This window comes from Lasioglossum baleicum, chromosome 15 (genome assembly GCF_051020765.1).
Source record: "Lasioglossum baleicum chromosome 15, iyLasBale1, whole genome shotgun sequence".
In the NCBI taxonomy this organism is placed as follows: domain Eukaryota; kingdom Metazoa; phylum Arthropoda; class Insecta; order Hymenoptera; family Halictidae; genus Lasioglossum; species Lasioglossum baleicum.
The window spans coordinates 1215400-1229558 of record NC_134943.1 but is presented as its reverse complement, the minus strand read 5'-3'; the positions used below and the strand labels follow the sequence as shown (position 1 = coordinate 1229558).

General features: G+C 38.9%; 1 protein-coding gene across 11 annotated transcripts in view; it reads left to right on the top strand.

Annotated features, from left to right (window-relative positions):
* The window catches only part of LOC143216303 (uncharacterized), a 491467-nt gene that overhangs the window by 337976 nt on the left and 139332 nt on the right, over nt 1–14159 (top strand). For all 11 annotated transcript variants that reach the window (XM_076439220.1, XM_076439218.1, XM_076439224.1 and 8 more), the window contains one exon: nt 9776–9859. In XM_076439220.1, the coding sequence (XP_076295335.1) occupies nt 9776–9859 (84 nt within the window). The remainder of the gene's footprint in view (nt 1–9775; nt 9860–14159) is intronic.

Here is a 14159-nt window from a genome sequence, read left to right as displayed (position 1 = left end):
CTATGGCATGAATATTTTAAAGTGCAGTATTTTTCTTTCCTAACGTTGCCTTCCAGCGCTCTTAACTTTTGGAAACGTTCGACCCCTTACTTTTTGATTATCAAACTCTAAAATGTTAAGAAGCGTATACAGTTCTATGCAAAATAAAGCTAGAAGTAAATACTGCCGTGAGGTTGATAATACGATTATAAAAAGCAATAAATATGGTTTTATAGGTGTTCGATAGGTTAGCGGTTTGTTCCCGTAAAAATATTTTCCGACTGGTTTTTAAAACTTTTTGTTTTTTTTTTTATTCTCTTTGCTCGTCCGTTCATATAATCTGCTCACTATTATTTAGCACGGCGAATTGACGGGGATGGTAGTATGGCTGTGAAGAGATTAATATGTCCGCCGTCGCATATTTTGATCAACAATCTCAATAGTGTTGCATACAGATACGGAAAATTGATATAATATCGGTGTTGGTTGTCGAACCAATTTCAAACAACCGCTATTTTCTACACAGTTATAAAGACCCGAAATTGGTGAGGATATCGATTCCGATTACGATGTACAATCTCTTCTTATATTGGTTCTGTATTGCTTGTACGTACACTACCGACCAGAGGATTGAAATCATTTGCCGATTTCGAGTAAAATTGCATTGCGTGGCCAATTTTCCCTTAACTCGGAGCTATGTAATAATCGTAGAAACTTCTGGTGGCTTGTAAATCAATATAATTAATTTTACTCAATGTGAAAAAAATATGTTTCCATTTCCATCGATTCATACACCGGTTGTAAGATTTTAATTGATAACAAAGAAGAGAATATAATTATACCAATACATATATAATTATTACTGTACCAATTATATAAATTATACACAATGATGAAATGTTCAGAATGTCTTTATTTGACACAGATCTCCAAAACGTATTTTTCAAATTTTCATTATAGACTCTCAGGCAAAAAGAACTCCAATTTTCGCAATTCCTGTCAATAACAATTTTCTTTACATTTAGCAAACTAATTTTTCTAAATTCTTGAGAAAACTCAGGTCATGTGGTTCACTTTTAAAGGGTGCATGGAGACTTTGTTGACAATATAATATAGATAACATTAGATATATTAATAATAGATAAATATTAAAACATTTGCAGGGTTTACATAAAAAGGTGATATTGTATGGTTTTGTAAAATCCAGTTTATTATTAATGGAGAAATACAGTTAATATTCGTTTCACAATCTGCAGAGGTACTAACATATGGAAGATGTTTTACATACATCCATTGAACGCTTTCATAATAACTTAGCAAAGATATATCTTCAATCTCAATAGATCGATTGCTTGAATATATTACGCCTCTGCTGTTTCAATTTCAGTCTTTGTTTATATTCTGGAGAAATTGATTAAAGCAGCGCTTTTGTATTGGGTTGGCAAATAAGTTCGTTCGGTTTTTTACATTGGAATAAATCACAAAAACCGAACGGACTTATTTGCCAACCCAATAATATTGCCAATCTGCAGTTAAGAACCATTTCACAACCTCATAGACTGCAGTGTATGAACATTTCATTAAATATTAATCTATTCGTTTTCATTTAAACGGCACTCTTTCGTGGATTGTGCAGATTTTTATGCAAAATAAACTGAATTTTGTATAAACGTATCTATCTCCACTACATGAACAATTTCGACCGAGACGCTTGCCGACAGTGACCGACAACGCGAACAGGAAGTTAGCGTCATTTCTCATTGATTGACACATCGAAGAGCGTGCTAAGAAAGTACGATTGTACAAGATGTTCAGCTACGTGCAGTATATATTTTAAGTGATGATGAATACGACATTTTTACAGTACCAACCTGTTCAAAGTTTATCGTTCTAGAATCAACATTTAATTTTAATAAAATGCCTCAATTCTCTAACGATCTATGAAACTCTTGTAATCGATATTACGACGGTATAGTAAATTCAGCCTTATTTGTAACCCATAATTGTAAATTTATCACTAAATCAACATTTAGAAACTTACCGAAACTTTGTGCTAATTGAAAATACTTGAAATTAAGAATTAACAATTAATGGTAAGATTCAGGTGATACAAATTATTTGTGAAGATAGTTTTCCTAAAAATCGATCAATATGGCAAACTGATGGTCTGCATCTTTCAAACAATTTCGAAGACAAGTCAACAATTACCAAAATCCCTCCAATTTTCATATGGACTACAACATACTTCAATTTCAGCAAAATCTGAAATACTGTGGAAAAAATGTGATTCATTTCACATGGAAAGTACGAGTAAATCTGGTTTAAATGCTGACAATGACGTACAGTGCGAAGGCAGAGAGAAAAACTTTGATTTTCTTGTTATTTTCATGTGTGAAATCACCTCGTAAAGCACGGGATGAATTGCAAGTCTGTAGCATTATTTTGAAGCCTCCATAAATAATTGATTATCAACAGAATAATGAACGACTGTAATAATATATTCTTCTTCATTATTTACGACTTTTTCGTTACAACGTGCAATACAATGGTGTCGTAAAAAGATGTATCTTAAAAAAGAGAACGGTTCCAAACTTACGATACAACCCTTCTACATACACGTAGACGAACACACTCTGTTTACAGGTAATCCTATATTGCAGTAAAAGCAGTGAATCAAGTGAATGGACCAGCACTATAGTAGAAATTTAAGTGTGTTAGGTTCACGTACTTCGGCGGACGTGGTCGAAATGTTGCAATGCTGTTTTCGAGGAAGTCATAAATTTCGCTATTGACCTCTTCTTCAGACTTACGGCACAGCTGGCAATTGCCAACGGCCAGTGTCTGGTAATTGTCCCTGCCATATTGTCCACAATGGCGATGGCAATTGACGTGTCGTGGGCCTACACCTTGGACAATTTATGGATCCTTAGGATCCCTTGCTCGAAAGAAGTGCAATAGTCTTTTTCGTTGCATCAGGCATTCTTTACGACGTGGGTGTGACACACGTAGCAAGCCATAAGTTTCATTGATTCCACCGTAGTCTTACCTAAATTTTCAGAGTGAGTTCACCTTTAAAAACGACGACGTACGATAAACTCCCGTATAAGAAGATTGAAAAATTGTTTAAAAACTCTGTGGTAGTAAATACTGTGGTACAGTGAGTGTACAGTATTTTTAAACAATTTTTCTGTAGAGTGGTTTTATCGAAAACATATCCATGAGAGTAACCTTTTGACGTACCCTCTCTTGTCAATATTCATATTAAAAAATACTCCCTCTGTCCCATAATAATAGTAGCAACTGAATATTTAAATGGGAATTATTAGCGAATGCAGCTGTAAGTTGTGTTGTAGCGCAAAATTGCGAAACCTTCAAACAAAATCAATGTTTCATGACATCTGTCATTTGTTTTGACACATCTTTCAAGTTTTAGGTTAACCTAATTACTACGAATTATAACTATTTTTCTAATTTCATCCGCTGATCGAAATCAATTGTCTTATTTCAGTTGAATATCAACCCATTGTAAAAGTAAGATGAAAAAAACAAGTTAGGCTGGAAGCAATGAAGAACTACGGCTCCAATAATTTTAAGCTCGCGCATATAGGGAAAGCAAAGCTTCGCAGCCAAGGGATCCTACCTACAAGTTTAAAATGCAGTAACGAAATTATTGAAAAGTCCAGAGAGAGAAACTATCTGAACACTCAAAATAAAAATTAGGAGTAATATTTTTAATTTAAGTACTGTTTAATGTAGTCGAGTTTTTTTTGATAATAAATGTTGCGTTCTATATTTATTTTCTTTTGCTACTATTATTATGGAACAAATTAAATTGATCAACTGCTACTATTATTATGGGACAGAGAGAATATCTCCCTTTTATACGGTACATCTAAACACCCACACAAAAAGATAGCACAATCTAAAAATGTGTGTAACATTTTAAAGAAAAATATAATTATACCAATTATATGAATTATACACACGATAAAATGTCCAGAAGTATTTTCTAAATTTTCGTTATAGACTCTAAAAGAAGTTGTAAAATCAAATGCAATTTTTTTTACATTTAGCAAATTAATTTTTCTAAATTCTTGAAAAAACTCGAGTCATGTGGTTCACTTTTAAAGGATATATGTATAGAAACTTTGTTGACTGACTGTGTTTCATTTGATAAATAATCCGCCCTGGCTCTCCGGCAGCTATTTCCTACAGCCTTTTCAAGCTTAATAATTTTTCATTTCCCATTTCACGGAGAAAAATGAAGGAGTGCGGCGATTTCAGAAATGATTTTAAAAATGTCAAGACAAATATCAACTTGGAAGTGGTGGGTTACGAACTGCAGAGGTAGCAGTAATACCTGGGTGCCTTCGTCTGATCTTTCATCCCTCGATCCGACCCTAGCAGTTGCACTCTACTTTCCTTCGTTCCATCTAGCCTCGGATCTTTTTCGGTCCTACATACATAGATCCTGCCATCACATCTTCCGTGCTCTTCCTCTTCGTCTCTCCATCGTACTGTCTCCTTTCGCTCCTGATCGCGCTCCTTCGCTTTCGACATTGGCACGTTCCAACGTAAGGAACGTTGTAATTGGCCCTTCGACCACACCACCCTGCGGAGACAGAGTCGGGTCGGATAGGGTACGATGAAAGGGTCAGAGTCCGGTTGAGTTGGACGGAGATGGCGCAGCCGGAAGCTCGGAAGAAACGAGAAAGAGCCGAACGCGGACGAATTCGAGAAGGAAAAGGAGAATATGCATGAAGTCACGGAGGAATTGTATAAATCAAAGTACAAGGTAAGACAAAGTTTCGTTCGGTAACGAAGGAGCTTCGCGGCGAAGTGACGAGAGAGGATGGCCTGAAAAGGAATTATCTGCATGAATATGAAGACACGAAACGAAATGTTGTAAAACAAGCAGACGGAGAGGAAGATGTGTGGAAATCTGGGGCCGAAGAAACAATGGATCTTCCACAGTTCCGGAAAAATATTTGTTGAAAGTATATTGTTACTCTGCTAATCGTTGTGCATTGATCTAACTCTGTTACATTCAGTTTACTAGTTACTTTATTTCATTATGGTAAACGTGTAAAATAATGATTTGGTGGAGAAATGGTTCCATTGGTTCAGTTTTGCTCCTCCCCGTATACAGGGTGTTCACGCTAATGTCGTATGATTACATAACATTCCATTTAAAATATTGAAGGTTACCTACATTTCTAAACGAAATAATGCAGGTAAAAACATTAGAGACACCATTAAATTGCTTACAAAAGACTGTACATATGGACAATTTAGAAGCAAATTCATCTGTAATAGACTTAACGAATACTTTCAATCGTGTAACTGTGTTGAGAGGAAAATATGCGGTTGAAAAAGTGTACCTACATACGTAAAACATGGAAAGCATGATTTACAAAACCAACAGATAGTACACGAAAGAAACGAATGGAACCAAATATAATAGAAAGCGGATGAAGCGGAAATAGCGTAAATTCGAGAGAAAAACGGGCAACGAATGATACCGTAATTACAAAGATTAGAAAGTGCGGCAAGAACAATGTAAAGCAGAGCGGTAAAAGTGAAAAGATGAAGCACGCCGGGGAAGTGAAAAGCAAACACCGCAAATTAGAAGTTAAGGGAAATTGCGAATGAAAAAATAACCGCGGTGGTTGGCGAAGAGGAAAGGAGATAGCGAGAAAAATATACGCAGCGAGCGAAACACGTGTAAATCGCAAAGCAGAAGGGAGGAGAGGAGTGGGGAGGAGAAGGGGTAACAGTCGGTGGAAAAGCAGTTATGGAAAACTAGATACGGTGCGGGGCGGAGGATAAAGAAAGGTTATGAAGAGTAGTAAAACAAAGGTGTTTATCGACAGAGAAGGAGCTGGAAAAAATACGATAGCGAAGGTTGGAGAGGGGGAAGTGGGGTAGAGTTAAAACACGGAAAGCTGTGCCTAGAGAGAGGGTGCACGGAGAAATAGGACAACAACAAACTGTAATTAGAGAAACGAAAAAAGAAAACCGCTGGTCACGAGGAGAGGAGGGAGGGAGAAACTATATGGACAAATGGGAGCAAGGAAAGTATGAGGTAAAAAAGGAAACTTGCGTTGGCGGAGAAAGGGTAGGACAAATAAAGAGAGGTTGAAACAGAGAAACAGGGAAACGGTGGAACGGAACGCGATTGGAGGGTCGCCGGTGCCGGGACCCGGTGAAACGGGAAGCTGGAGTGTACGGATAGGTGGCGAGGGGGGTGCAGGGGTACCGGCGCGGTCGGAAAAAATAGAAAAGCGAGGAGAAGTGTGTGCCGCGAGAGGAAAGGACGACAAGAGCAGAGAAATAGCCAACCGTAAGAGGGTGAAGAGAGAAATATGGGACACGGGAAATTATGTACTAAAAAAAGGAGGAAAGTCCTCGGGAAGGGAGGTTAAAACTCGACGAAGCACGCGAACAGCGCCGGGTATGAAGAATTAAAGACACTCGAAACTGTATCAACAATATAAACGAGTACTAGAAAAGAGCACGGTATATCAGAGAAAGAGAGGGAGGAAGACGTCAAACTATGGCGGTGAAGAAGGGCAGAGAAAAGGACTACGTGGAACATAAAAAACCAAGAGAAGTAGTAAGAGAGAAGTAGCAAGAGAAGGAGTAGGTGCAGCTAAAAGATAGCTAAAATATTGAAGAAGACAAGAGCTTTCGATGCGCGGGGGAGGAGAGAAGAAAGAAAGTATGTAAAGTAAATACGCGATAAAGAAAAATAGGCCGGACCACCGGGTTCCTAAATTGAGGGTGAGGGCGGGGGATTGGACGACTTCCGCGAGGACTTTACCCTATATCACGGCGGGTTGCGGCAAGTACGAGGGATACGAAGCTTCCTTTCGCCCCCTTGGGAAAGGCGACTGCTCCGACGAGCTGAACTTTAGCCGGGGTGAGATATGCAGAAATTAAATATTCATTTGAGCTAGCAACCCTAGGTCTCCTTCGCCTTCCGCCGGCTCCATTCTCTCGCTCGCCTCCTCTCGGTCTGTCACAGGGCGACGCGGCGGTACGCCCTCACTTTCGTTCTCTCGAAAATAATGCCTTGGCCTGGGGCCAGTTTCGCTGAAGGCTTTCGATGTTCGACCCTTTCCCCCGGCCGCCTAACCGTTGTTTCGCCATGGAGAAAGATGGCGAGTCCTCCGAGTGCACGCTCACCTTATAAAGTAACCCTATTCGCTCGTCCCTCTGCTTCCGCCACTTCATCCTTTGTCCCTCCTTTTTTCACCCGCTAATTCTCGCGACTTACCCCTATCCGGCACTCACCCTATTCCACTTCGAACGCTGTATCGTTTCGGTGGAGTGTACCTGTTGAGCGACCGGGTTCGATGAAATAATGACGAGTAGTTTATGCGCCATTCGACCCGTTGCTCCGCGACCCTGGCCGACGCGGGCGTCGCATAGTGGCCCGAAATCGCAGAACCCAGGACTGAATTCATAAATCTCCTGTTGTGTAAACCAGTTGACTCCTGTCAACTGTAATTACAGTAAGTTCTCGGAAATCGCTGGAACGATTTAACCGCGTAAGTTGACGACTTATTGCAGTTTTGTGTTATTAGAAATTGTGTACTCGGAGGGCAGTGTCCTTCGAAAGGTAAGCACCATAGCGCAAGAGAGAGAGAGAGAGAGAGAGAGAGAGAGAGAGAGAGAGAGAGAGAGAGAAGGAGAGAGAGTGGAGAATACTCTGTATGATGGCGCAGAGTGCCAGTCATCAGGAGGTACCGTTAGGCCTAGGGCGGAAGACCTCCTTGAGCGCCTGACAATGGCCTATTGTGTCTGGAAACGCGCGTGCTAATCAGATGATTTTGGGGGTAAATGGTGGTCGTCATGGCGCAATACAGGGGAAGACTTTCGTATTGCTCCCTCAAGTTTTTGGCACCTGATAATAAGCATTGAAGATAATGAGCATTGTAACTGGGTTGTAATAGCTATTATGACTGAATTTTTTCCATCTTTGACAACATAAATGAAAATTTGAAGTTGGCCACAGAAAGGTACAAAGCTTGAAACACAAATGGCATATGGACTCTTCGTAAGAATTAGGACTCTCCGTTAGCACCATCTGCATCGCTCGAAGAGGAGGAATTTAGGCAGTTGGCATCTCTCCCACACGATATGGGGCAGACACCACTTTACCAGTTTACCTTTTATTTTTATTTTCATTTAACTTTATATAACATTTACCCTATAACAGGTGCCAGAAGCTTGGGTAGAGCAATAGTAAGGTTCAGCCGAATGAAGTTACCGAAGTCGTCGGGAAAAGATGTCAGAAGTCCGGGGTCCGGTACCTTGCTGACTGTAACATCATTTCTCCGCGACCCTGACCGACGCCGACGAGGTCGTCGGGACGCGTTGCATCCTGCGATGCTTCGTACGCGAGCAGAGCATGAGGTCCGCCTACTGCGTAGATGTGGATGTGAATCCGCCACGGTGTTGCGCAACGTACATACGTTACCTTGTGGCGGTTGATGAAGTGTTCTCTCGGCGGGGAATTGCACAGCGCTTCCTTTTGCGCGAACACATCCTCCAGGGCGGTTAGACATAGAGGGCCGAGGGATGCGCGGAGGATAAAAGGATTTGTTCTGGAGCTTTCCTGGCGGGAAAGGGGCCTGTGAGGCGAGGTAGAAGAGCCGAATGAAATTTGAATATCGTCGTTGTTGCCGCACCAGAGTTCCGCGGGTCGAGAGCGTTGTGATAGCGGTTGGGTTAGGGAATACTTTGTACCTTAATCGTTGTATAAATAGTCATTAGACGTTGGGCTAAATATTGCGCGGAAGTATGCGGTCGTTGCGCGCGCGGAAACGCAATTTAATCCTAACTGGGACTACCAGTACTGCGGAAAATTAGCAGTTAATTATTTTGGAATAGTGTACAGACCCGCGGATAAATTCGCCTCTCGCTTTTTAATTTTAATGATGTACGCCGTGCTTGCCCGCCGCCGCCGCGCCGGAAAGAAAGTTTATCGCGCTCGCTCACGTTGTTTGGTTTGCCAGCGGTCTCCGTTGCTGCGATAGGTACTCCACTTTGTTATTAAATGCAATTTTTATGGACGAATTCTAGGGTAGTAGAGCTCATCTATTGAAATCAAATTGGACCTAAATAAAATTTATTTTCATTATTGACACATTGATAAACATGTTAAATAAAATTCGATGAGACTAAAGATACCATTGTTGAACAGTTTTAACAAACTTGAAAATCCATTTTTACTACAATTTATTAAGTATTTCATGGTAAGACTCAAATATAAAACACCAACAGACTTTAAATGAATGTGTTCAGGATTAAACTTTTTCGGATTTTTCATAATCCATGCAGTGAAATTTCGATTTTGTACCGCCACCTTTACGGTAGTATTAATTTCACAATAAGTTATTCAGCGGTAATAGAGCAAGGGGATGAAATACAGATAAAAGGGATCTGCGAGAATCGTTTAGCAACAAAGGTCACGGAGCACGTTCTCTCATGATTTGAATAAAATAAGGCTTAGTATCGCCTTTTGCTCTTTAGTGAGAGCATCTCGAAGGATGAATATAAGAATAGCGGGTGGAATACGGAATGCGGGGGAATAAGCAGATTTGTTTCATTGTTTTCGGTTTAGAGAGGAGCCCAGGATCAAAATAAACATGAAATTTGAATATGACGGTCTTTTGTTCGTCGTTCCGTCGAAACCGGTAAACGATAGGAATTTTGTTAGTTTTGTTTTTTTTTTGTCTGCGTTGCGCCCTTATTCGGAGGTTGACGTTGTTCTCCCTTTTTGTTTCAGGTGCCTGCATCCTGCAGAATAAACACAGCGAGTCGAACCGAGGCAACAGGGATGAAAGGATTTCTTCGGCTGTGTCGGGAAAGGGTAAGACGAGCTCAGAATGTTGTATCGTGCTTCCAAACAGTCCTTTACGTCGTTTTATCGAATCTGCAAGGGATTGTGCGCGAAACACAAGATAGAAAATACAGAAATATTATAATCGTTTCCGTTAAACTCTTTTCAAACGAATCGCGCGCACTATACATACGAATTTTACCAGCGCAAAAGCACCATTTCTATTCTTTCATTTCTGCCTTGACTCTTGCGCAGTGTTTTGGTCCGATTCGACCGAAAAGTATACATTTACATATATCCTGTATCTATAAGTATTACTGCTTTTTTAAGAAGATACAAGACATTCATCTGGGGATCGAAAAAGTATGTCGTTTACATTAAATAGTAGTATCAAAAACAATATACAGTGTGTGTACAAAGTATTCGTACACCTTCTAAAAACTAATAACTTTTTCATAATTGTACCAAACGACCTGGTTTTTTATAATCAATTAGAAGCATTGGTTTACGAAATGATATGCAAAACAGATTTTCCATTAAACCGATGCTTCTAATTGATTATAAAAAACCAGGTCGTTTGGTACAATTATAAAAAAGTTATTAGTTTTTAAAAGGTGTATGAATATTTTGTACACCCACTCTTTCTCTGTACATACATACATAGTATCTGTAGCTCAGGAAAATCTCAAGATCATGTTAGTTGTTCCCCGTAGTGGATATTTTTGAGAGTATATGTGGCTTACTGAAATAAAAATGTTTTCCGAGATTTACTTGCAGCGATTTTAGCCACCTTGCCAGCTTTTCGATAGTATGTACGTACATATGTATATGTATGTACAATACCAGGCTATTACGTAATTTTAAAAAATGTGTGTTACCAATAATAGTCTACAGAACATTATGATTTGGCGTTTGCCTTTTATCATAGCAACAATAAACTTAGGATATTGATGACGACAGGGGATACTTGTAATCTCCTGGACCTGCAAATAAGTTTGTTTTCCTGTGCCCGTTTCTGACATCGACCGATTCTATCAGAGCCAGAGATAAGATCGCGTTTAATTGGAAATTAACGAAAGCTCGTGTCCGCGTTGTATCGTCAGGAAGTCGATCCAATTTACGCTGCGAGCTGATTTGCAATAAAGGAAGACGCGGCGTTACGAAAGTGGTCGGCCAGACCAATTAAGTTAATTAACATTAAAGGACTTTAAAATTTTGACAGGAATACTGTCGCTATCGACCAAACGGTTCTTAATTAATTTTCACGATTGTTGTGCAGATAATTGTATTTTCGGCGGCGGGTTTAATTAACGGCAAGACCTTTTGCTGATTCATGAAAATTCGTCCGAAAGAAATGGTAAACATTTCCTCGAATCTCGCCGTTTCTGTCGCACAGCAACCAATTCGCGGCACTGAGCCAATTAGCTAGCGAGAATTTGTTGCAACGCGACACCAATGTCACGGATTTGATTTTGGTTCTATACTCTCGCTGGGAGGACGCATTTCTCTGACACTTTTTCACGGAAAAATTAATGAGTGAATTTATCATAATTGTATGCATTCCGATCTGAAATTATACTTTGAAATTTCTCGTTAAATATTAATTTGACAATTACCATATTTTAATGGTTTCGGGGAATAATGAGGACGGTCCGATGAAGTGAGAGGAAAATATTTAATTTCGCGCGCCGCGTCCACACCAGTGCATTTCAGTCGAATTATCGTCGATATCCCAAAAAAATTAATGCACTCGAATTTTCGTAGACGTTTTCTCTGTAGACCCGGGCAAGAAAGTTTCTGCCCGTTACGAATTTGAAACTTGCTCGAGTATCGTGAACATTTCTAACACACGCGAACCATGAAACAGAGTAATGTCAAGTGCGAAACTCTAAGTTTATTATATCCCACAAGTATCTCTCTTTCGCTAACAAAACACAGTCTTGAACCTTATGATATTAATGGTTATGAAATATTGCAAGCGACACTGTTTAAAATGGAAGTCAGGAAGTGCTAGTGACACGCTAATACGTTACCAGTAGACTGCGGATTTTAAGCATTTGTGACAAAAGTTAATAAATGACGTACAGAATTAAAAATTTCGACTTATTAAAATGATCACAAGAAAAAATTAATTTTCATTCTAGGCTTTAGAAAAGTTTTATTCTGAATATAAAGATATAAAGACATAAAGACATTAAGAATGTCTGCAATCTGCAACATGAGAAAAAATGCATAACACGCTAATGCAAAAACAAAACAGAGTAAATAACGACGTGAGCCGTTTTGTTTGAAACTGTGATGCAAATCTTGGTCGAAGATGTAAAGGAAACACCCTTCTGACCTAATTATCCTCAACCGCTAATGCCCTAGCCACGTATACGCGTACCAACTAAAAAAAACTATAACCTACTTCTAGCGATTGTTCGAAAATGCACAAAAATGCTCATGGTATGTTAAGAATATTATAGAATGTAAATATTTGTGCTAAATGAAACTTAGTCAAAGAATGTAAATGTACATGCATTTCTTCATTTGTTTACAACATTTACAGATGGACATTAGATTCTATGCACAAAATACATTTCATTCATTAAATAATACTGCATTGCTTTATCATCAATGTTTTTAGAGAAAATACACTAACTTGATCAACTTTCGTAAATAAAAATAGTTTTAAAAAAATTTAAATATTTGTGCATGCCGAATAAAAATTCGAGAAATGTCTATGTACATTTAGCGTGTTGGTTAATAGTGTCATTGCATTACTTTCTATGATTCTATGGAGAAAATATTCATTTTTTTTTCATCTTAGAATTTTAATCCAATATTGCTACAAAATTTGACAGTCTATTCATTCGATGATGCTATGCACCACCTATGTTTTAAACAAATACACTAACTTTACATTCCTGAATTTTCGTTTTGGCCTTATGAAGATCGTACTGTAATCCGTGTCGGTGGAGACTATTCGTGATAGAGAAATCCTGCAAAACACCTCTTTAGGATGCATTGGTTTCAGGATCGCGCAGAACCATGCAAAATTCGACTATAAATAGCTGTATTGTTACCGAAAAAAAATGAGATTTCCTGTGTGCTGGGAAGCGATACGGAAGGAACAGAGGGGAAAAGTTGATAGATGGAGAAGGAAAGGAGAAATTGGCCTGATCCGGAAACGGGTGATCGTCATGAAATTGCGAATATAGGGGAAAAAGATTTGCTGAATAGAGAGAAACTGTCCTGCTTTCGATTCTGCGTAGGATCAACGGCGAAACGTGCGGGGATGTTCATCGTGTCGTTGGATGATCTCGCGTGCGTGTTTCCGGCATATTGTTTCGGTCCCAACTTGAACGCGGGCCAATTTGCGGTATATAACTGCCTGTCAGCCGCTAGTTTCTCCTTTATGAGGCAAATGAACCACGTCGATTCGACCGTAATAGCATCGTATTGACTAATAACGTAACTACAACATATCCGGAAAAGTCATAACCCCTAATTCAAAATCGATCGATTAGCAGATGATAATGGTCAGAATTGTGGTCGCTACACGATGTGATTAAACTGATTGATCCTTCAAAAGTTTATTCTAATAGATCCGGCGCGAGTACAATGCCGAGAGTCAATGGGATTTGTGAACAAAACTCGTATTTCGCGCATTTATTAATTAGTCGGGTAGACTCGTTTTAGATATTTAGAGAGATTTCAATAGAAACTATTTTCTATTTTTCTATTTTCTATTTTCTATTTTCAACGGATCTTTATGCAAAATAAAGAATTTCCTCCAGAATTGCAACAAACTGAAGTGACACACAAATTTATTTCCTTTCTTAATATGTTTATGAGTTTGAAAATAATAGAACAGTATTTTTAAATTCTTCTAATGTTTTTACTGTTTTAAATTACAACTACTCATGTTTGCCATAAATGCATAAAATCCGCTGTCTAATAATAATATTGTAGAAAATATTGATTTCGAGATACTAATAGAAATCATATCATTCATAGACATTTGTATATTACTTAAAATCGATTACAATCGCGATAGAAGTTTTCACTTGTCGTGCGGTTTTATGCGCACAGTTTTCTTCAGAAATTTTAATATTATAAATTTGTCCTGAGCACTTTTAACAGGTTAATCAGATGATTCCTTAATTATGGGTAGTGGCATTAACGTAGATATAAACGCGTAAAAATGTTTTGCAGTGATTCGACCCGTGATGCACGTAAACGCGATCTAATTTATACGGCGGGGTATGCTAGAGCGAACTAATTGGTTCTAGAAGCTCGTTCGTTAGAGCATCTGTTCGTTCTAGCGTATATTGAAATACATGTA